Genomic DNA, 24,673 nt, shown 5'->3' with positions numbered 1-24,673 from the left:
CTTAGCAGGGAGGGCTGCGGTGCTGCGGGATGCACAGGGGGCTTCGTGCTCGGGTGGGTGTCTGCCACGTTCTTCCAGCTCGCCAACACAGCCTCCCCTGCCCGCGATTCTCTCCTGATGCTGTGTAGTTGCTTGTTTGTCTTGTGAGAGCAACCTCCACGCATTTCTCCTCTTCCCCTCCCTTACCTCGAGTGCTGGTTTCTAGGACTCCAGGCTGTGTGGGCTCTGAGGCAAGGTTTATGTCTGTCCCTTCCAGCAATTAATCCTGGTAATTGCTGCGCTACAAACCTACGTGCGTGCTTTTAACCTCTGCTTGATGCTGGTGTTCGTCACAGTCCCAGTGCAGTGTGTTCTCAGGGAAGTGTGAGGAAGAAGAAGCAATGGGCTTCCTGGCTCTCATGCTGTAAGAACAGATTATTCTTTATTTATATTTATTAGGATTTAGTTCCCGTATTTTTGTTAAACTTCGCCTTACGTTAGTGGTACAGTGAGAAAAAAAAAAATATATATATATATATAAATATATATATATATTTTTTTCTCTTACTGGATCCATGCCATAGCCTCTCCTTAAAATTTAAGCAAAGTCAGAACCTATTACATTTTATTTTCTAGTGTTGTAAACATTGTTCCTTGCTTTTGAGATAATACAAAAAAAATGAGACTGAGATCTTCAGTGTTTGAGTCAAGCAGACATTAGTGATTTGTCACTTTCCTGAAAGATCTTGTAAAGAGACTTCGGCCACAGCAGTTTTCTGTCAAAACATGGTTTTGATAAAACTTAACTTTTTGTAGGAACATAGCAGTTTCATTTGTGTTTTCAAGAAAAAGTTATCCAGATATTTTATTTGTGGTTGAAACTAGAATATTAAGAGGAAAACCGTAAGTGCAAACTGAACATCTGATGCTGTCAAAATATTTTATTTCTGCCAGTTGTTTCCCAAAATAAAAACTGCAGAATTCGTTTTGCAAAAAGTGTTGACTTTTCATTTTCATTTGAAAGGAAATTTCAGAATATCCGTTTTTTGTTCTTAGGCCAGCATTATTTTCCTTGAAACTGCTTTCAAGGAGGATGTCAGACCAGTAGCCTCCGGGGACCCTTGCATTTGGTTCGAAGCCCTTAGAACTCTGCTGATTAGAAGAATGACTTGGTGCTTGCTCGTGGTCCAAATCAGAGGCACTATCAAAGGCTCTGTGAAGGGCAGAGCGAGTTCTGGGCATTGTTGACAATGTTAGCTGAATTTCCAATCAAGACAGGACTGCCCTTAATTCTGAAGTGAGCATTTTTCCATCCTGCCTGACACAGAAGGATTGCTCCATGGAGGTGCTACCAGCATGCAGCCGCAGTCACGGCTCGCCTGGCCTAGGCTGGGGCTGGGACGGAGGAGTGACACAATGTCTGCCTTCCTAAACAGTGCCTTTCTTGGTGTCTTGCAGGCTGTGGATTTGGTATCAGATCAGATGACTGGTAATAAATGCTATTTTTTCCTGAGGTCCAGATGCACTGTTTTTTTTTTTAAAAATGGACTGTGCATTGAATTGAGCTTTAAGAACGCGGTCATATGACAGAGATTACAGTTGTTAAGTATTTATTTATCAAGGATTTCTATTTTTGAAGAGACTAACAACCCCGTTATAGTTTGCAATCTAAATATAAGATCTTAATATAAGATCTTACAATGAAAAACGCAGATCAAAAATAGTCAAATGGGCAGAAGCTGTTGGTTCCGAATTATTTTCCTGAGCAATAAGAATATTTTGTGAAAACTAAAGGAAACTGCTTCCTGGAAAAACTGTTTCTGAAACACCGAGCAACCTTGGCTGCTGGAGAAGTGGAACACAAGTCCTGAGTCTTTGTAGCCCTCCTCTCAGAGGGCAACTTGGAATGGATTTCTAATGGGAAAAAAATCTGCCACAAACATAAGATTAAAAGGGAATAAATGACGCACACCTCTATGCACGGAAATATCAATACTTAGTGAAAGGATGCACTGCAAACAGTTTTGGGCATTTAGGGTATTTAAGGCTAATGTCCTAGGAATGCCTAATTTAAGTAAAACCAGAAAGTAATACCAGGTAAACTATTCTCTTTTAATAATGTGACCTGAAGTTGCAGAACTGTCATTGTATCTCATATGCTGCATGTGAAGTATGTCTGCCTTTCATTTGTGCATGATTCATTACTTTTACTAATTGTTAGAGTCATAATGCATCAATAACAGAAACATTAATAACTAATGACAGTATGATCTCACTGCCTCTGTTTGCAACTAACAGGGTCACCTAGCATGTCCTTTATGTCGCAACCCACAGCAGCGCTGGGATACAGAGTCCACATCAGTACCTGTATTCCTTCCTGATGCTGTATATGTGATAGAACTGAGGATACAGGCTGACAAATTTGTTTTTAAACTCCTCTTGCACTGCTGCATCTTTACTCGCATGGTTTTTTCTGTATTCCACGCTGCTCCCAGATCTGCAGGACTGAGCACAAAACCAGGCCAGGGAAGAGAATCTGGTTTTTAAATGGTCTTTTTTCACTTGGTTATCTTCAGACTGAATTGGTTTGGCTAGTCAGGTAATTGTGTGGTCCCAGAAACCAAAAGGATCTCAGGAACAGGTACAGTCGGCAGGCGGGAAGCGTTCTGATGGGAGCTGCTTATGCCTGCACTGCTGGCAGAAAGTGATGGAAATGCAAAGAATCTCTGTTACTTGGTAATTAGAAGGGGAAAAAAGAGCATTAAGCATTCTGGCTCTGATTCAGATGTATGTTCTTTCTAAGGTGAAAAAAAAAAAAAAAAAAGAAAATCTTACTCATAAAGTTCTGTTTAGTTGTTCCTAAGACTGTGTCATTTAACTGTCTCTCTTCATCTTACCGTAGTAAAATAACAGAACTCCCTTACACCTTCGTTGGAACTAATACCATCTCTTTTTTTCAGGAAAACAGACCCATTTTATCCAGTGTCATAGAAACTGACGCCAGAATGAAGTTAGACCATAAAACAGTGGGAGTAGCATAAAGAGAAATGACTTAGTAAGAAAGACATTTACATTTTAAAAGCAGTTTTTGTGTGTTATTTGTGTTATTGAAAATCCTTGAAAATAACCCATACGTTTCATTGTCACCGAATTTGAACAACACACTGGACACCCGTGGAAATGAGTGTTACGATGGTACAGGTTGAGGCACAGCTTAAGCAGAAAGACACCGAGGTATGAATGCAGGAAGGGTGGATTTTGAGTGAAGGCGTTGAACCTGCCAGTTCCTCGGGCTCCAAGCTCGTGTAACCAGCTGGTGTGGGAATGGAGATCCTCTGTGGGCAGGAGAGCTGTGGGGGCAAGGTGTGGGGGAGCTGGGCCCTGGAGCAGCGGGTGCAGGGGAACACCTCTTGGCATAGCAGGTGCAGGGGACACCCCTTGGCACAGTGGGACCCCCACAAGGGGATTGGCACAATGGGACCCCCCTTGGCACAATGGGACCCCCTTGGCACAATGGGACCCCCTTGGCACAATGGACAATGGGAGCCCCTTGGCACAGTGGGACCCCCTTGGCACAGTGGGACCCCCTTGGCACAATGGGACACCCCTTGGCACAATGGGACCCCCCCCTTGACACAATGGGTGCAGGGACACCCCCTGGCACGGGGGGGGGGCAGGGGACACCACTGCGGGCCCTGCCAGTCCCCGGCGCAGATTACTGATTAATTTAATCCGCATTGATCCCGCGGATTACCCTAAGCATGTGCTTCTGAGGATTAAAAATTAATCCCCGAAACACGCCTGCAAGGAAAGCGTCGCGGCGCAAACGAAAATAAAAAAAAAATTAGAACTATCATTAAAACAAAAAGTGGCTAATTATGCTCGCTCCGTTTTATTCCAAGACAATTCTCCGGAGCAGCCCGAGCAGGACAGAGCCCAGGGAGCAGGGACAGGGGCAGTGCTTATACTGGGGAGTCGCTGCCGGGAGCCCTGAGGCGGCTACGGGACCCCCACGGCGCCGCCCGCCCCCCCCCCGGGCTCCCTCAGAGCCCCGCGGCGCCGCCCGCCCAGCCCGCGGGACGGCCCCGCCCCCGGTGGCGAGCAGAGGACCCCATTGGCTAGCGTGACCGCGCTTCGCACGCCCATTGGCCGCCGCCGCCGTCAGGCAGCGGCCGCTCGGGCGGTGCCAGCCCGCCGCCTCCCTCCCGCCGTCGCTCCCCGCGGGCGAGCGCGTCCGTGAGCAGCGGAGGCGCCGCGGGGCGGGCGGGGTGAGTGAGCGAGCGAGGAGTGAGCGGGGGCGCGCGGCCGCTGAGGGAACTCGGCGGGGCCGCGCGGGACGGCGGCGGCCGTTGGGCGGCCAACGGCTGCGGGGAGCCCCCACGGCCCGCGGGCAGCCGGTACCCGCCGGGGCGGGCAGGGCAGGGCAGGGCAGGGCAGGGCAGGGCTGGGCAGCGCCGGGCAGCGCCCCGCCGGCTCCGGTCCTCCCCGTGCCGAATCCGTCCCCCGAGGGCTGCGGGAGGCGGCAGCGGGCTGGGGGCGGCGGGCAGACAAAGAGCTGCCCCCCGGGCGGGCACCGTGCAGCGGTGCCGCGGCGTGCCGCCCGCCTCGCCGTGCCGCCCGCCCCTCTCCGCCTTTTATTTTCAATTTTCACCGTTTTTCCGCGCCGCGTCGGCTGGAGGCGGTGCGGGCAGGGGTGCGAGAAGCGGCAGCAACAGTTGTACGCGGCGAGAGTTGGCGGCCGGGCGTCGTGAGGAGGAAGTGCTGCGGGAGGCTGTGCCGGGGGAGCTTTCGGTATTGAGCCCAGCGCGCCCCAAATCGCCTCATCGCGCCCCAAATCGCCTCATCGCGCCCCAAATCGCCTCATCGCGCCCCAGATCGCGCCAGCTTGCCCCACGCTGTCGTCCAAAGGGAATATCCGATGCAGAAGTAACGGCCGCGGGCTGACTGCTGTGATCCTGGGAGCTGCCCTCCTTGTTTCTCTTCCAGCGGAACCCTGGCTCTGTCAGGAAAGTTGTGCGTCCTCAAGGAAAAGGTTTGGGTACCCGAGGAGCGTGTGTCTTGTAACGCCGATCTCTGATCGTTCCCAATACCGGTTGCCGATACACGCGACGAGTGTAGAGGAATAAAATACTAGCTTCTGTTGATTGCGGCTAAGTAGTTTTGTCAGCTGCACGTTCAGGCTTAATGATTAGTGTTATTTTAAAAGCGACTTGAGCAAATGACACGGCGAAGGAGCAGTTTTGTGTGGCAAAGTGTAGAGCGACGTTGATGATTGGTTGTCACTGCATTTAAAAGGCTTTTCTGCAGGTTTTTTTTGCCTCTGAGAATGCAGCTAGATGCTACAAAGCATCTTTTCAGAAGCTTGTGCCTTTCACAGCATGCCTTCCTCTGTGACAGTGCCGTGCTTTTGTTGTCATCTCCACCTTCCAACAAGTTCTTTTTAAGTTGTGAAAAGTCAGTATCCTTGGAAAGCGTGGTGAAATTAACTTCCAGTCTATTTCACTTTCATCAGTGAAATACTTGAGGTAATAGTAACAAACGTTAAAGTTGAGCTGAATCCATCTGGCATTGTGCTTGGATACGTTTTTTCCTCCAGAGTAAGGAGACAACATGAAAATACTACTTTTGAAATGCAAAACTCAGCTTCTTCTTCTCTGTGATAACCTTTGTGTGAGACAGGGTGCTTTTAACAGGGCTTTTAACAGAGGGGTGACAATTTTGAGGAAGTTCGTGTTGCTGCGGATGATTTATTAATTTTAGCATTTCACTTCCTTTCAATGGTGAGCTGTTTCAGGGGACAAGTTAAGTTTACTCAGAATGCTTCTTAAAAGGAAGAAGGCTTTCATGGGCAGAATCATCTCAAACTTCTGCAATAGCTACATGAATGGGAGGGTTCTCTTTCACTTGGGAAAGTTCATGGTAGACATGTTCACAGGCATAGCTGGATGGTTAAGTCACTTGGATTTTAATTTGTAAAGACTTGTATTGCAAACAAGAATGTGCGAAAGATATTGCAAGGCTAGGCCCTGTAAATGGTATGTGTCATCTGTATTTTACTTAGCACAATGGGGCTGGCCCTAAGCTCTGAGCCCACTTACTGATGCAAATGTTATGACTAGCCTAGCAGTAAGTCACGGAGTTAATCTATTTCTTAGTACGTTATCGCACACAAGGAAACACGTTCATGTCAAGAAATGCCCTTTCGTTAAATCCTACCTCAAGGTAGGTAGGTTCTCTCTGATCTGTGACTTACTTCAGTATGTGCAACGTGAAAACCACCTTGTTCGTTCTGGAGATTTATCTCACTATCATTAGTTTTTAAATGTTGACTACCGTCTGGCTATTTTGATTAGAAAATAAATATGCATTTTATGGCCCAGCTTGACGCTGCTTTGTTTCAGGTTCTGTGGAAGTTTGAGAAATCTGCTTGATTTGTAAGAGAAAAGTCACAGTTCCCAGGCTTTCCTTTGGGACTAAGAGCCTGCGGAGTGCTTTTTATGTTTGAGGCTTGGAAATGGCATTTGAATGAGCCTTAAATGTTTATGGTGATGATAATATTCAAACGCAGTGGGTCTTGTACTCTTGCAGAGATCACCTGGCTGCTCTGCAAACATGCAGTGCCTCCACTGGGAACAGATTAAACTTATCTCCGTTAGTTGGATCACCAGGTTCATTACCAAGCCCTCATTTAGGTAAATGCCCTCTTCGCACAACCTGGAGTGCTTTCTGTCTAGCAAATGCAAGATTGGGTGCAAGCTTTTGCTGAAGTCTGCCGCTGGATTTGTGCAGGTACTTTTGTTAGCATAGATGGGGGTTATGCACATGAGTCGCCGCACTTGTGTGTTACTGAAGATACTAACAGTTATCAAGCAGTCGGTCTGCCAGAGTAATAGGCGTGAAGTTTAAACAGGAGATCCTGTCACACTATGTAGGAAATGAGAAGCCTGATGATATGACCTGCGCTGTGTGTGTATGCTCTGTCTCCTTCGAAGTTAGGAGAACTAGAGCCCAAATCTCCTACGCTTAAAAACAACAAAAATACAGAACAAACAAAAACGCACGCAAACCCTCCCAAATTGAAGACTGTGCAAATACTGATGTGTAATAGCTTGATCGCTGGAGTGGCAGTGTGTAACCTCCTAGACTTATGTGGTGTTATGAAAATACAATGTGCTTAAAACTTATTGCTCAGCGTATTGGTTTGGTTATGGTAGGATGGATTTGGAAGTTCTTGTCGTTGTACTGGAATCTGATAGTTTGCTGTCTGACAGAACTAGAGCTTTTGATTTGCTGATGCTGTTCTGTTTAATCATGGAAGTATTTAAAATAAAACAACAGCTCAACCACACACACAAAAAAACCCAGCACCCCAAACCCACCAAGTAAAATTGTAGGCATCATATCTTTTCTTTAAATCTGTATTTTCTTTCTTTTATGAAAGAGCGGCCCTTTTGGCCACTCGCTGCCTTCAGCTGCCAGAATTGAAATGGGGAGTATTAAATGCACATTTGAGAGTGAAGAATGTGTTGGAATTAAAACATTGTTTTACTATCATCAGTTAATTAGGTACTTAAATTGGATTAATATATTTGTAATGCTTCTTGAGATAATCTTGGAAGGCAGTAACAAAGTGGTGTCAGGATGAAGACTGGAATCTGTGTCAGGCCAGTGTAGTTGAAGAAAAAAATGTACTCAAGTATGAAAAATGTTTTTAAATTGTGCCAGGGCTGCAAGGCCCTGCTTAAAGCTTCCAGGGCGCTCAAGCTCTGCACAGCATTAAAATGATTTCTTAGTTCTGTGAGGCTGAGGGTCTTGCTTCTGCATCTGCTCTGACTGTAAGTGGTTAGGGTTCTGTCAAATCGGTGTTGGAACTTTGCTAGCTTGCAAACTCAAATACTTCTGGTTTAGATTAAAAGCCAGCTGAAAGAGCCAAGCTTTTAACGTACTGCTCATCTAAAATAATGCAGGATATTCAGTGTTTTAGTCCTCCTGGTGAAACTGCTGTGAAGCCTTTGTCCTAATTAGGATCAGGTTCGAGACCAGCAGAATAAAAATAGAGTGCTGGCTTACTCTTGTCAGGCGCCTTACTTATGGTGACTTCTTTAGCCGCATCCCCACGTGAACTTGCATGCTTTGGTAGCAACTGGGGAGCTAGTGAATGAACGTAACGTGGCTTGCAGCCCCCGCGAACGCTGCAGCGCTCGGGACGTGACCCGTCCTTGTCATCCCGCTGGCAGAAATTGCTGCGGTTATTTCAGGGTGATGCATTAAGGGCTTGGTTTTTAAGGCCTGGTTGTAAATTCCAAATGGTGCACAAATTTAATGTGTGCTTGATAAACAGTTGTTATCAGGAGCGTTATTTATTAGATTTGGAATCAATAAAGCACGTGGAATTTGGACCGTGCTCAGTAATCATCACTCTTGTGTATGGAGAGTGCCATGAAAAATGAGAGCATGCATGAAAACATTTTTTACTCCTTTTTAAATGATCAACATTGCAGGAGAGTCGGTCACATATCATCTGATTGCTGAGAGGAAGATTGGAAACGGGCTATCTCTCCAAAGCAGATGTATGTTTGCATTCTTCTGTCTCTAGCCCCCGATGATAAGAAATGCTCTGTGGCAAACAAAGCACAACAAAGAGATGTAGGTAAAAGCAGAACTGGCTGAACAGCTAAACACGCCTATTGCTGGTGCACGAGTCACCGAGTGTTTGCTCTCCATCCTGACTGGAATAAGCACTCTTACTCTAAATTTAGTGCCAGAAGCTTTGTGTGTATGGGGTGGCTTAGAGAGCTGTTACAGACAGCTCTCTTAGGTAAGAGTTAAGATACCATTAGCATTTTGTTACTTTTTTCTATTTTGAAGCTAACCTTTAATTAAAAATAGCATAGCATGCTCCGAAGCCGCGCTGGATGCTAATTACCGCACTTCAGTGCTTTAAGCCTTGCTGTCTCCTAAGGGCTCCCGCTGTTTGCACTGGATAAATATTTATGCTTCAGCAAGGTGCTAACTCCAATCTGATGAACAGTGCATACAGCCTTAATATTTTTGTTAATACTAAACACTACTATTACGATACCTTATTGCAGTCCTTTTTCTTTTTTCCTTTTAGAAACGGGGGGAGGAAGCCTGTTATGCTCTGAATATGCAGCCTTTGCAAAATGAAATAGATTCTTGTGGGAAGATTTTTGATTGGAGGTAGAGAATTAAGTCTAATGCTCAATAATTAAGCTGTCTAGCAGTCTGAGTATTGTACACAAGCTAATGTGGGATAATAAAAGGTCTTCATGAATGCCTGGTTGATGGACAAGGCTGTGCTATATCATTGTGGTTTGTTTTCAAGTACTGGAATCTATTGTTGTTTCTAAATACAATTTTTTTGTACTTTTAATTTTTTTAATCCTATTGTATTTGCTGTGTCGAAGGAAATGACTCAAATATCAGTAAAAGTTGTAAGTTGGCCTAATAAATATTCAGAATCTTCATTTAATAGTTTTTATTGCCATCTACCGTCTCTTAACATTAGGATGGTTGAATGTTTTCAAGCAGCCTATCCTGTAAGCATGCTGGATGTGCTGTATGGTCTCTGTCTCTATAGGATCTTCAGGCAAAAAAATGGAAACTTTTTTCCATGGTAAGATTTTTCCTTAGTGCTTGCTGGCTGAATGAATTTCTGTGGTATTCTTCCAGAGGTGAAGTAGGTTGCAAAATCAGGCTGTGACTTCCAACACTTTGCGTTGGGCTAATGAAGGGAAGCTTTTTGAAAGCACGGGGGGGCGATGGTAGAAGGGGTTTGGTACTAAAGCAACAATTTAATGTGCCTTCCAGTAACTTTACATTTTGGCAGTGAGACTCTGAATATTCTCCTACAGTTTGCGGTTTGTAGCACATCTGGCTGAGCCAGTGACTGTCTGCTCAGTTAAGATAATTCCTTTCTTATTGCTGTTCTCGAGGCTGTGCTAAAATACTTACAGGTTTCATGTCACATGCTGGGAACATGCTACTACTTTTACTCAGTTGCAGCTTTTAGGCGTAATAAGCTGTAGTCTTTCCACTTTCATGTCTCACACTCCCAATTATATTGACTCTATATATCAGGTCTAGAAAGACTAATAGGCTCTTGCTTTTTTTTCCTTTTTTTCCCCCCCTGCTTTGAACTGAATTCCCAGTGCAGCAGCCGGAGGAGCAGGTGATGGGCTTTTGACAGTACTTCTGTACATCTGCTCACACAGCTTTGTGAGTGCTTGTATAGTATTTACCTGTGCCTCTCTTTCTTGAGAAAATGTGATTGACTTTTCATTGTAAAGCTGAGGAGGGAAAAAAAAAAAGTTGTGCTCCCCCCATTTTCTCAGCAGCATTTTGCATCATTACTGTAAGTGGCAGGTATTTTCACCACAGCATTGCTATGCTGTCATGAAGCACTGTATTTGAGACAATCAAATTTGTCGTGTCACTTTGTGGAACACAACAAAGGAAACATCTCTTTTGCAAAGTACTTAATGATACTGCTTGAAGTAGCTGGATTCTCTTTTCAGCTAGAATTGTTTGAAGTTGGTCAAGATAGCTTGAAGGCGTGAGCTCAAGTTGTGTTGCTTTTTCAGTAATTTCTGCAAATGTAGCAGAACTACTCTTCTAGCACTTGCTAATCTACTCAGCCGCTCTCTAACATGATGCAGCCTCTGCTCCTTTGAATTTCTTTGCTGCCTTAGTAACTTTTTTTTTGGTGTATGTATTTTTAATATGACCCTTTTTGTCTTGCATCAAAATTTAAGAGTCTCTGAAGCATGTGCATTAGCAGTGGTTCCCGGAAGGTCTTACTAGGATGTAATGGTTATTTGTGTGGTGATGTTTCATGCTAAACTATTGATGCTGGCAAGCCGTACGTGTAATGGGAAAACCTGACACATTTTTTTCACCTGAAACTTAGCCTAACTAGAGAAGATCTCTAAACTGTGCAGTTCCCATACATAATGCATACATTCGTTCCTTAAGGAAGTCGTGGAAGTCTTTGATGCGTTCCCATTTTAGTGGTACTTAAAAATGTCCTATTCTGGTCAAGGAATGCTTGTTAGTTCAGCCGTGTTCCCATGAAACAGTGGCAAGGGCTAACTCGCTTAACTCACCCATTTATGACCAGTTTTCAGTGCAGAGAAGTGAACGTCCTGTATAAATTTAGTAGCTTTGTAGGATGTGGGTATTCTTCACGTTGGGAGGAGAAGAAACCCCTGCTCGTACAGCAACCAGAGGAGCTGACTGAACAGCGTGAATAGGAAGTTGACTGGGTGTTGAAACCACCAGGAACTAAATGCTGCCACACTTACCCTTTAAGAGATTCCTCAAATGTGACTGGTGATTTTAACGACGGGATTATGATCCTTTTGTATCGTGCAATTACATCTCTCTCTCCCCTTGGAAAGAATGTCATAGTGTTTGAAAAGTGGCCATTCACTGAGATTTTATTTGGTGTTTCCTCTCACGTGGTAGCGTGCTTTGCTCTTGGTTTGTTACAGCTCCTCTTTACTGCGGGCACAGCAGTTTTCATGAGCGTAACGTGCTTCCTAGGGCTGTGAAGCTGTCCTGAGCTGTCCTGCTGTCACTCGGCTCTGGTTCATTTGAGTCCACCGTGTCCCAAATACATGTGCAGTCAATGACCAATTTCCATGTATTGTCATAATTGCATCTGCAATTCAAATGACTTTTCAGTTGCCTCTCGTAAGCAGAATGCACTGAATCGGGTTCCAGGTTGAACTCCATAGACTTCAGGTTATTACAGAAACAAATTTCGACGACTTTATTGTTAGGCTACAGAAATATTGTCAGACTTGAAGTCCTGAAGCCTGTGCTCCAAACTAGGGCTCAGAGCGTGTAACCAAATATTGAAGTACCGATCACTTGTTCTAGAAATATTAGGTGCAGAAATCTTAAAGAATTAGACTTAGAAATTCAGGCCTGTTTTGAGCAGAAGACATCTCGAGTTTTAATGAGCGTGAAAATAAAGGAAATAGGAAAAGAGAAATTATACGCGTGCTCTGTTATGGTTATTTTTTAAAATCTTAAGCATACCAAATTCTGAGTAAGACAGAAGTGTGGGTCTTGCTGTTACATTAAAAAAAATAATCAGGAAAGAAATGATGTTTTTCTGATGTTCATAAAGTGTGTAAAGTACACAAAGCTCTATTTAGATGCTGGAAAATGTCGTTCAAATTAGCGTGTCCAGTCTTCTGATACAGCAGGCTTGTGTGGGAGAGCTTGGTGGGGAAGAGATGAGGAAGAATGAGAAAACTGTCATGTGGAGATAAAGGAGCCTTTTCCTGAAGCTATTTAACGTAGTATTATGTACATTTATTGATGGATCATTTTTGTTCTGCAGCTTAACAGGGAGCGATCTTCAACCACTCAAAGCAAACCAAGCCCTAAGATTACTGTCGGTGTTGATGTGCCCCTCCTCTGGAAAACGCAGCTTCCTATAGCTTCTTCATGACAAAATAAGCTACCGAACCAGTTACCGGTAGATCACCACAAGCCTCTTTTTGCTATAAAATGTGTGCTGTATTGCAGATAGTAACGCTTATGCTTTTCTCTCATGGTCTTTGGGGAGATGGTAGAATGGTACGCTAGAGGTAATATTTTGGATGCATTAAGTTTTCAGGAATGCTTATGTTGTTGTAGTGGTAGAGCAGGGTGGTGGGAAGTGTCATAGCAGTTGTTTAAAATAAAATAAATGCTCTGGAGTGAAAATAAGAATCAAGCTCTTTCATTGCAGTCACATTTGAGCGTGTGTGTTGATGTTAGTATACTACACTGCAGGTCTGCCCTAGGTAAACACACCATAATAACTCTTCTTAGGGGTACTAAGTTTTTGAAGTCTGTTTCTGGGTCATCTAAATCGCTGACCTATCCCAGAATTTATGCCGATAGTATAGTTTGATGCTTGTTTCAAATACAGTGTGTTAGGCTTTCTCAGCTATGCGTGGACCTGCTTTGAAAGGATAGTTCTTATTTGTAGGTGCTTGTGCACGCTTTCAGGAGTTCAGGCCGCAGGTGGACCTTTCAGCTGGGCACATATGACTGGCTGGCAAAGGCAGGTGTGATTTCAGAGCAGGCAGTTCTCTTTCAATGGTTTTCATGCTAGTAATATTACTTCAAAAAAATAGAATTTACAACTTAACTATTTCTTTTCTAAATAAAACAGTCACTTCTGAAGCACCTGGAACTTTTGCAACCTGATTTTCAGTTTTTGGAGCTCCCTGCACGTTGTGGAGGCAGAAAGAGGATCTTGTTGAAAAGAAGTCCCAAGAGCTGCTACAAAATTTCTTAGTCATGGGTCTTGTGTACTGTCTTCTACAGTTAGGTTCTGTTGGCTTGTAAGCAGGCGTCTCTGCCTTTCAAAACAGATGAGGAGCAGATACCAAGAACAGGGTTGGAAGTAGGCAGAACCTCCTAAAATCTTGCTCTCAGCCAGTGGAGCGAAGAGGCTTTGGCCAAGTGTTGCATTCTTCACGTTGTTACTGAAAAGTAGAAGGTGTAGAGTATTAAAAGTGGAAGGTGAAGAGCTTGCTCCAGCCCCTGTCCATTTGTGAGCTTTGTCCTTCTGATAAGAGTCACTACTAAACTATTTGTTGGATGAACTCTTTTCTGCTTGCTCTAGCCAAAACTACGCCGTTGTGGTAGAGGTGTTGGAACTGTGCCTTTGGCAGCTGACACTTGGAGGTGAAGCGCAGCCACTGCTCAATTCTCTGCATGCTTTTTAGGTCATACTGAAGCTGTTGTGATTTATATTGACAGCATTTCCGACTGCTGAATTACCTGCCACCTTTCTATTTGATCAGTTCAGAAGGACCTCTGAGATGACTTGCCGTTTTCACAGGAAGGAAAACTTGTTTTTAAAATTAGCTTACCGCAAGCAGACTTCACAAACAGCTAGATTAAACGAGTAACTACTAGTAAAGGTAAGCTGTAGTAGCACTGAAGTTTGAGGAGGCAAAGTAGGTAACTAGAGGTCATGGCATCGCCACCAAAATAACGCTCTCTGCTCTTGGAGAGACTGTTGGTTGTTGACTCAAGGCTTGTATTGGCGCTGAAACAAGAGCTGCAACATAATTATTCTCTCTGCGTAGTTTATCCTATATCTCTGTTTTAAATTTTGTTTTCTGGGTTTCAGGGAAACTTCCTGACTTCATCGTGATGTAGTATGCGTCGGGCTTAGTGGAATGAGGGTGTATGAGGACAGTAACTGTATTTTGCTCGGAGCTGCGTAGAGAATGCTTCTGCTAACTTGGTAACTTCTGCAGCACTGCATTTCATTACAGAAGTGGTAAGAACACTGTGTCCTGTCCTGTGGTGTTTCCTACTTCTGACACAGGAGTAGGACTCCAGACACAGGTGTGCTAATACATTTTAAAAAAAAAAAAGACAAATCTAAAGCTTTCTAGTTCTTTCTTATTAGAGCATAAAGAAAACACCTTGATCTGAATAGTGCGGGGTTTTGTGGCTAATGCAAAACCTGGAAAACCTGTGTGGATTGGGTGACTTTAGTAGTATCAGTATGCTGTTCCCTTTCGTGCATTTCTGTTTGTTATTTCTGATATGTTTGGTTAAGCTTTTGGCTGGTCTACCTGTAATGTTGCTTTAGGTTAAAATGTCTTTCCTTGTGATGCATATATGGTTATTACTTTGATTTTTGTGTATGTTCAACTGTTAACTCTATTAACCCACAATAACTACAAACATAGTTTACGACAAGATTTTTCATCTAGATCTCTTATGTTCTCCAAGACTATGCTGTTTATATCTATTCTTTCTTAAAGATTTAATAAGATGTAAACAGTAGTGTTCGCATGGACCAGAACAAAAGAGGAAGCAGGTATATTTCAGCTGCTAAGAACAGCTGTTTTGAAAGTAATAGCTCTTTATTTTTCCTATAATGGATGTAACTCTTGGTATATTGCAGATGATAGAAAAGCTAACACTTGATATACTGCAACTGAAATAGCTTGAAACAGAGTAGGGCTTGTGCAGGCTGGGGAATGGGATGTGACCAGGGCAAATTGGTTTCCAGTGGCTGGTTTTGACTGACCCTGTTGTTGCCAGTACTGCCGTTGTACTTAGGGTGTGCTTTTGTGCAGAAGGCAGCAAGGAAGAAATGGTGAAGTGTGATTAAAAAAAATAACTTCTAAGCTTTTTTATTTCATTTTTTTTTACACCAGTTTGGCGCCCTACTATTAGAGTTGCTTTTGTACAGCTTTAACAATACAAACCTGACTTACTACAGCTTGTATAAATTCAAGGGAATAAATCAATATGAAATCTCACTTCTCTATCTTGGTAAACCGTTTGGCTGGCATGAGTCGTTTGGTTGTGTTTAAAGAGTTATCTTTTGCCTGGTAAAGGGCAAGTACAAGGTGGGTTGTGAACAAAGGTGGTTTATAATTGTTGTTTGCTAATCTGAAGTTGAGCAGATGTAACTGCCAGCAGCCAAAGGTCAGAATTAAAATCTTCTAAAGCGTTTGCTTATAGGGACCCTACCCTCTGCTCAAGATTTGAGAAGGCTTTCTGCAGACATGTTCTGGGTCATGTGTGCCCATACGACTGTTTATCAGCCCTGTAAATGGCATTATGAGCTCAGCTGTTGCTTTTTTCCTCTCCATGTTTACAGAAGTTGAGGGTTGTAGAAGGGTGAGTTCTAGCTTGATACAAAAAAAATAAATAAATCTGTGTAGGTTTCTGTGCTGCAAAGTGTCAGTATTGTATGGTGCTGTATCCCTAGCACAAGAAACAACTGCATTTAAGGCAGCTTTTTGTTGCTTCTGAGCAGTTTAGTTAATGTACACTTTCTTACTTCAGTGTAACTATTTTTTTTCATTATCTACTATTGCCAGAACTGAATTGTCTGTGTCTCAATATTATTAGCCGTGTGATTTTTTTAAGAACCTATTATGAGTACTGTTTAGGAGGATTTTTTCCATGTGATGCCCAAAGATCTGTAACTTGGTCATATCTCAGATGTAAACCATTCAAGAAGAGTATATGCACAAGATGAGGAAATCTTGCTCAACTCTCTGTTGTGGACAAGTTCATTGACCTCTGGCTCTCATCTGATGCGTAACCTGCTAATAAGGTGGTTAGAGCTGATGGACTGGGGAGAAAAATAGAAGCAAAACTGAAAAAACAGCCCTGGCAACGTGAAATTCAAATTGACTGCAGTTTCAGTTCTGAAGGTTCAGTAACCTTTGAAAACCACTGGAAACAAGGGTGTTCAAAACTGCTGTCTTGGTATAGCTTCAGCACAGGAGTTGTGAAGACAAGATAGCTGAGGTTGGGACTGTACGGAGTCAGACCAGAATTTTTGAGATGTTTCTGTCTAACAAGAGCTGTTAATAGGTTGTTAGAGAGGAAAACAGGGCATGTAGTGACAGGGAAAGCTGGAAGAGTATTCTGGGGGATCACCCTATGACTTGGGCTTTCTGAATGAGAGGATGTGCTCTTACATTTAATGACTGTGCACGGTTTCTTCCATGAATGCATTCAGGCTTCTTTTTCTCTGCAGTTCTGTAGACTTAACCTACTCTGACTTGGGACTCAATGCATGCTTCCTCTGCATTGTTTTCGGTAACTCCTCCCGCTTGTTTTGAGCCCTGGCACTTGTTAGTTCTCCCGTTAGAAGATGCTGAACAGCTCTCTTGTCGTTTTAGGGACTTGCCTGAGCCAGTGATGCTTGGTGCAACTATAGCTAGCTAGTTGACGTTGCTTTTCTTTTACACTGAAGGCAGCAATTATAAGAGAGTATTTGACACGGAGTCTTTGAGCATTGCTTGCATTGTGTATTTGAATAGAGCATGTGACTTTCAGGCTTAGCACAATGGGGTTTTTGTTTCTTTCTCTTAGAGTAAATTTGAAAAATGTCAAGAAGTCACACCTGGCCTTTGTGGTTTGTGGAACTTGCCAGAGTGGTTTTTGGAGCCCAGAGCAGCATTGGTTTGTTTTCTTGACAGACTTTAATTTGCTATCCATTACTGCATCAACAGGTATCTGTTTGAACAGGATAGCTTGACAATATTTGAAATTCCATAATAAATGAATAAAGCACTGTATCAGTAGAATAAGCCGTGCATTAACATCAGGAAAATACATTCACTTCGCTGACAATTTAGTCAAGAACACGCTTGCCCAAGTTACATTTCCTCTTCTGAGGCCTACCAAGGTTTGTCTTTGTCTCTGAAAAGAGTTGGGAGAGAAGAGGATTCAGCAACATGAATTTTAAGTATTGACTGTAGTCCTTAAGTGAACCTGATGTGAGATACAGAGCTGATTTAAAAAGTTCCCAATGCTAATTGTACCACTTCAAAGGGTTTAAAAGGAGGGAAGAAAAAAAATAAAGGTTGAGTCCTAATTAGCTGTTCCCTACTTTTGAAAATGGAACTACCATAGAATACAAAATCAACAAGGACCGGGGATTTGGACTCTTACAGACCTGGTGCATCATAACAGAACGCTCACAAGTTTACTTTGTTCCTCCTCAGGGAGTTAGGAACCAAATTTGGCTGTTGGTTCTTAAAAATCTTCATGTTCCGCTCTTAGATCTGTGTAGCTGAAGATGAAGAAAAAATATTTCTTAGCAAATATCATAAACTTCCAAACAGATGCTTTTCATATTAAGTAAGGGCACAATATATGCTTTTCCTCTTCTTCCAGCAGTTCCCAGAGGATGGGACTTGAGCAGTTTTTGGCTCCTGGTTTTGTTTTTTCCACTAGCAAATGCCTAGTACAGTGACTCCAGAAGGTCAGTTCTGCAGAACTCCAGAGTTCATTCTTCGTCCAAGTCCAGCCTCCTTGTACTTAATCCAGAGTTCATTCAGATACACACATCCTGTGGATAAATTCTACCAAGGTTGGGTAGCTTTAAAGAATAGGAAAGCCACCCATTGTGAGAATTTTCTTTAAGAACAGCCTGTGCATGTGTTGTCTGTGACTTGATTCAAGGCCATCATTTGATACTGGGAGATTAAAAAGGTCTTGAGTGACATGGAAAATGAAAGCCATTTCAGTACCCATTAGTATGTTTGCCAGAGAATATAACTTCATTCCTCTTGGCTTGTTCTCCACCAGCTTGGTGCATAGCAACATTTTCTCCCTGCCTCTGTTAAAAGTTTGGTAAGTTCCCGGTGTGCTTGTGCTGTAATGAAAAAAGGATTGTCTCTACAATCACTTTGTAGGAGTCTCTGAAAAAACTCTCTGCTTTTGTCAGGTAAACTTGCTTGATATCTTATTTCAGATGTACTATTCATTCTGAAGCAAAGCAAAAAATGCCATCTCCGATATATGGAGAGTTTTATTATAGTATTAGAATGGAGCAAGATCAATTTACAGCTCTCAGAGTCTGCTTATTACTTGGGAACAGATCCAGAAAAGTCCTACCTCAAGCCATATCAAAATGGATTGCAGACTGAGTGGAATGTAAGTTAGATTCTTTTCTTGTTGATATTAGAGCTCGAGTTCCTTTGGGTTCTGATGTTAGAGATTAGCAAGGGCTGTATGATTTCATGTATGCTTACTTTAAATAGATGTTCTACTAGGGAAGCTTGTTTGTTAATTATTATGTAGTATGAATCCTATTCCTTGCTGCTAATCCACGTGAGAGTCTTGTGGAAAATTCTCCAAAGTGCTTCTAACTCACAGGCTAAAATACACAGATAACTTTGCTGTGTGCTAGCTGGGCTGCAGTACCTACGCGTGTGATAAATGCGAAATAACGTGGTAAGATGTGCAAGGAGAGCTGCCTAAAGTTGCTTTGCCTCATGCATGATGTAAGCTAAGAACATGTCTAACGTTAGTATGACATAGACACATAATATATGTGTCTACCATTAAGTTCAACAGATGGATGACAACCTGACTGAAATCCGTCACAAACAATTTTGTGGGATCATTTGAATCTTTGAGACTTCTCTCTGTTTCCTGCAATGATCTTCCATCAGGACATCCAAATGGCTCTGCCTGTTAGGCTTTTGGAGTGAGGAGCATGGGGACATTGAAAGCTGCTGGTCAGTTTTAGTCAAAGCTTGATTTGTGAGGATTATATAGACAAAAGCTATTTTATTACTATTAATTTTTAAAGAAATTCTCAAACTCTGTAGATCTGATACAGGGACTTAAAGGAAGAGGCCAAGGAAAAAGCTGGTCTATTCAAAGGGAATAACAAGCTGATGTTCCTTAAAGCATGATGTTTGGGGGGGAAATGCTGTGTAGTGCTTGCTGTATTGTTTGAATTTTCATTACAGCTTTGGTATTTGTAAAGATCGTTCTCAATATAATTTTACTTTTTTTTTTTTAAGTAGCATGTATCTACTGTATCTACTGTATCTACTTTTGTTGCTTTAATTCTTTAGCGACTGGGGCATCTTGTGCTTTACAGTGGCCTCTGTGTTGGAGTTGAATCCACTCAACTAGAGCTATAATTAAGGCATACATTTTTTTAAATCCTCTTGGAATTTGATGCATAGAAGGTTAACAGATGCTATAACTTAGCCCCTATTTAGGCCCACTTTTTTTTTTTTAAATCAGTTTTAGAGTTGATTTCTTTTTGTAAACTTTCCGTAAGCTTCAGAAAAAAAATGCATTGTTAAAAGAAATTTGTTAATGCTTCTTTTAGAACAGTCTCAAGAAGGGTTTGCCAGATCTGTCCATACATTGCTGCAGTGCAGCATGATCAATCTAACTAGCAAAAAATGCAGCAATCCTGAGCAAAACATTAGGTTATCTGCCTGTTTTAACACAACCCCCCCACGCCTGATAGGTGGAATTGAAGCTTCTTAAATGCAGAGAAAAGTCTTACAGATGATCATAAACATGGTCTTCAAAATAAGATTTCTTATTTATGACACTTGCATGTTTATTGCTGTGGATGTGTATGTGCTTAAGTTTAAACCAGGTGTTCAGAAGAGTATATGGTTTTTCTTGTGATGCATGAAGGTAAAATAAGAGCAGTCCGCATCTCTTACGGATCATGACTGCCTTAACTCACAATGGGATGTTTCCATGATGTAAAAAATCAAAGACCCAATCAGCAAAAATGTTTCCTTTTTCTTTTAATTCAGCTTTTTGTAGCTTTTCATTTCAATATTCATGTTTTAGCATTGCCTGGTATGCCAAAAGAGTTGCCTTCAAATACACAGTCGTTAAGTCTTGAAGTATTGTTCTTGGTCCAATGGATAGTGCCAGCCAAGGATGTTCGTATTGTTTCAGTGGCCAAATAAATCCTGTGTTCTCTGGATGTCTTTAATCTATTGATCTATCAAGTGTTATTTTCAGAAATAGGTAAAAAAAAAAATAAATAATAGTACAAGTGTTTGATGAATTTGGTGTCAGCTGTGAACTGAGGTATCCAGGACTCCTTGATACAGGAGTCAATACGAGCACAAGCATTTATTCTATTAATGGAGCTTAGTAAGGGTTACTCTTGTCAATCCTACTGAGGCATAAGACATTGCAGAAGCCTTTGTCCACATTCATAGGAATGAAAGTAGGGCTAGCAGATCTTGTGATTTTGTAGGAAATGAATTTGTTGCTTCAGTATTTGCAGAAGGACCTGCCTTTGTGTTTGTTAGCACAGTGTTGTTTGAAAGCCTCCCTTTTGCGTCAGGGTTTGACACAAAAGCTAATTCATCTAGAGGCTGCTAATCTGTATCTTCATTATTATACCTTTAGAGATCATCAGAGCTGGTCAGAAAGAACTGGTATTTAGCTAGATGAGTTTCCTTCGTGACAATGTTTCCTATTTCTTTGTTGATACAGTGTGGACAAGAGATGCTCTGGTGTGCCCACCATCCTTGTGGCCCTTTCCTGAAGTCTCTCCCGTGTGTCTGCTGTGGCGGGGGCCCAGCACTGGCCGCAGCACGCCGGCTGTGTCCCGTTGAGGCTGAGCCTTCACTCCAAGGCATGGCTGTCTGAACAGGGCAAAGTCTGTGGAGGTCCAGGGTTTCAACCCTTCTTACTCTGCTATTTCTTCCTCTTGGGATCTTGTGTTGCCCTGTGTCACGGTCAGTGCAGCTGTAGCTGCTCCTGACATTCACATCGCTGCCCAGTTTTAACGTGTTTGTAAGTATGAGGTTCAGCAGAGTGCCTGCCTTGGTTGGCTCCTCGGTATCCCCTTTAAGGACGTTATCATCAATGGACTCCAAAAACCTCCTGGGTTTCATGTTCCCTGCTGTGCTTCTATTTCAGGAGACAGTGGGGTAGTTGAAGATCCCTGTGAGGGCCAGGGACCTGTAAACATGAGGCTGCTTCAGTTGTATGAACAAGGTCTCATCTATTTTGATTTGAGCAGGTAATGAGTAGCAGACGCCTGCCACAATGCCATCTGTGTTGGCCTGCCCTCCTATCTGTGACCCCGAAGCACTCAGCGGGCATATTGCTCATCCTAGGCCAGAGCTCCACGTGTCCTTACTGTTCTCCCAAACAAAGGTGCCTTTCCCTCCTCACCATCCCACTCCGATCTTCCTAAAGAGCCTGTGCCCAGCTGTGACAATGGCTCTGTTGTGCGAGCTGTGCTGTCACATCTTCGTGATCGCAGGGAGATCGTGACCACCCAGCTGCATGCAGACCTCTAATTCCTCCTCCCTCTCGGTCCCCATGCAAGGTGTGTGTGTGTGTTAGCAGCCGGGCTCTGCAGAGGGGCACCCGGTCATGCTGATTGCCTGGAAAAGCTACGAGAGCTTCATCACGCCTTCCTGTAGGCACTGCCTTAGTTAGCTGTTTGCACTTGAGCTGAGGGTCCTGGTTAGCTCTGTATTTGTTGATTGAGTCTCTCTCGCCCACCTCACCTCGTACCTTTTGCAGCCACTTCCCGGCTTGACTGTGGGTTGTTGTCTCCCTCCCTTGATGCTGCTGGCATCCTTCTAATGGAACTGCTGCAGCCCTCCACCTGCCAGGAGAGGCATTTTAATGGACCTGCTGCTGCTAGGTGTTTACAGCTACCACTGCTGTTTTCTCCAGAAATTAAATCTAATCCTGTGTGTTTTATACTTCCTTAGCCCTCGTTCTGCTTTCATTACTGGAAAGCACTGTCCTTCTACTTTTTGCACAGTCTTCCATATCTTTCTGGAGCTGCAAGAGGAGAATTCAGTAGCTGGATTCCCAAGGATTTTAGGTTTCATCTGACCAGATAATTTATTTAACAGGCTAAATTCTTTCTCAGTAATGCTGTGAGTTCTTCTTTGCTTATGCTAACCATGTCAGTAATCTAACTGCAATGGACTTTTTTTGGTCATCATTTAAAAACAAAAACAAATAAAACCTGACCAATTCCAAAACCAGAAACAAACCTTTGGTATATTTTCTTCCAGCAAAGTTTTCCCTCTGACCAAGGGGATAAAAGAATTGTGTGTTCCTAGCGTTTTCATGTTTACGTTTTGACCTTTCTAATGCATGTCCATATAGACCATAGCTATTTTGTATTTCACAGTAATTTAAAATGGATCTGGTTTTCAGTGTGCCTCTTTATTGAATTTCAGATCATTACGAGCTCCTGACTTCAACTCATGATTAGGCTGATAGTCTGATCCCCTCCCCTTCCCTGCCCTTTCCTTTTCCTTTGGCATAATCTGGGCTTGTTTTTCATGATTCTTTCTTGAGCAAACTGCCAGCCCTTCTGAACACCTTTGCCTTTGAAACTAGTGGACACGAAATCTTGCCTTAAGTCTTGGGAGAACTTGAAGCCTATTTTCTCTTAAAAGGAAAATCTCTGTCTGCCTATGCTATTATTTTTTACGAACACGATGCAAGAAGTTGCCAGACAGCCTGTCCAGTTTCGTTGCTTTTGCAGTGCATATCTGTGTAGTTATTCCTGCAAATCATCTACTTACTATACCTTGAAAGACTTCAGTAGCTTTCTCTTTAAGTAAAGCCTCTCTTAAGTAATTTTTTCCCTTGCTTTGGAGGGCTTATAGTGAGCTCCCACTATTATCATGCCTGGTTCTTCTCCTTTTATTTACGCTTTCTAAAATTCCACTGCAATCTGGATTTCAGAGCAAAAATTTGCATCCGTGTTATACGAGGCAATTCTTCACTTCCCTCTTTTCCCTGCTTGTCATTTCTCAAAGAAGCCCATACTTGGGTATCAGAACTTTGTGACTATTTTTAAACTAGCGAAGGGGAGCTTGATAACGTGTATCATGACTGAACATTTCAAGTAAGTGTTAATTATTTCATCAGATGAGTATTTGTTGTTGTCTGAAATCCATGACCACAAAGTTGTAAGTTAATGTAAATAGTTTTCATGTGCTGTGGGGTATATCCTAGGCGTGCTCTTAACTTTTAACAGTTTTGTATCTTAGTGGGATGTTGTTCTTAGTTTCAGAATAAGCCATTCCAAAGAACAGCTGTTTTTAAAATGTTTTCTAAAAGCTTAAGGGAAATCAGAAACGAGTTTCCAAGGCCATTCTGCATCTTTTGTGTTTGTCTCGGTACCACTGATCTTGCTCTGTCTGAGACTGTGTGGGAAGTTGGGGAGGGGAGTCCATCTTAGGCTACATGCTGAGGCTGCAGACTCATTGTCTTGCAGCTGTGGTGAGGGGGAGGCTTGAAAGGTCTCCATCAGTCTTTCAGTGTCCTTTTCCAGGTTAGGAATAGCAGTTGTCAAGGAAAAAACTAAATTGTCATTTCTCTTCAGTGAGTTTGTACAGTTTTCTCTTGAGTTCTGTAAGCTGAAAAATAAATAGAAATGAGAAGGTAATATTTTCTGTTTTCAAAATGCCAGTTCTGCAAATCTTTGACTTACTGAGCTTCCCACGCAATACATATTTGGAATTTATTAAACTGCTGTATGCGAAGGCTCCCATGCTTAATGCTTTCAGCAGCTTGCGCAAGTGAGGTAGAATGAAAGTTCAAAATAATGTCAGCATGTGAAATGTTAATGAGTAAAAGCATGGTACGATGCTTTAAATATTCCCAGGAACTTAATTTTCATCATCTGTTTAGTGCAGCAACTGCATAGTTTTTACAAACTGTTTGCTTGCTCTTTCAGGCTGAAGGTTTTGGAACAGATGCTGGAAGATGTTAGCTGTGGATACTGGGATTGTGGAGGAGTGGTTATCGGAGTTCAAGGTAATACACTGTAAGATATTTAGCCACGAGTCTTTGAACTGCTGCTGGAGCAGTATGCACCAGTGCCTGATTGCTGTAGAAAATAAAGACACCCACTAACCTTGGATTTTGCTGAGGTAATCTGATGTATACAAACGTCTGTTGGAAAGATTTTTTTTTTCCCTTGTCCTTTTTGGGGTTACATACTTCCTGATACAGAGCAGTGAAAGTAATTGTGAGCTGTGGCAAAAAATTAAGAACTGCAAGCTATGAAGGTGTACCCCAAATCTCAAGTCTTTCCATTTTTTCCTGTATGGTTTACCTTTTTATGGATTGTATGGAGTAATTAACACCCGTTGTCTGGAGTGCCTTCTTTAAGTTTTATCATTAAAAATTCAACACTGTGATAGTTGCTGTTCACTTGTTGAACTTCTGTTATATCCTGTAGTTTTGATCACTGTAATTTTTTCCAGTCAAAGAACTTGTTCACAATCAGATGTCCAGGTCTGTTCCTTGCAGGTTGCATTCCTCTGCTGTCGCACTGTCATTATGTTAGATCAGGTCCGGCTCTAAGTGGGGCAAAAGCTATGGAAGAGAATATCTCAACGCAGAG

The 24,673-nt window shown here is 42.7% G+C and overlaps 1 protein-coding gene across 9 annotated transcripts in view; it reads left to right on the top strand.

Moving 5' to 3' along the window:
- The first annotated feature begins 4,117 nt into the window (after window positions 1-4,117).
- The window catches only part of HYCC1 (hyccin PI4KA lipid kinase complex subunit 1), a 44,208-nt gene continuing 23,652 nt past the window's right edge, over window positions 4,118-24,673 (top strand). For 4 of the 9 annotated variants that reach the window (XM_013171832.3, XM_048070263.2, XM_013171839.3 and 1 more), the window contains exons 1-2: window positions 4,873-5,011; window positions 24,002-24,081. In XM_013171832.3, the coding sequence (XP_013027286.2) occupies window positions 24,031-24,081 (51 nt within the window). In that variant the 5' untranslated portion in view covers window positions 4,873-5,011; window positions 24,002-24,030. Of the gene's footprint in view, window positions 4,248-4,268; window positions 4,377-4,409; window positions 4,771-4,847; window positions 5,012-24,001; window positions 24,082-24,673 lie in introns of those variants that run through there. The other 5 variants (XM_048070259.2, XM_048070260.2, XM_048070261.2 and 2 more) reach the window with 5 other exon arrangements.

This window comes from Anser cygnoides, chromosome 2 (assembly GCF_040182565.1).
Source record: "Anser cygnoides isolate HZ-2024a breed goose chromosome 2, Taihu_goose_T2T_genome, whole genome shotgun sequence".
Taxonomy (NCBI): Eukaryota; Metazoa; Chordata; class Aves; order Anseriformes; family Anatidae; genus Anser; species Anser cygnoides.
The sequence above is the reverse complement of the archived record's forward strand: the minus strand, read 5'-3'. Positions and strand labels throughout refer to the sequence as shown.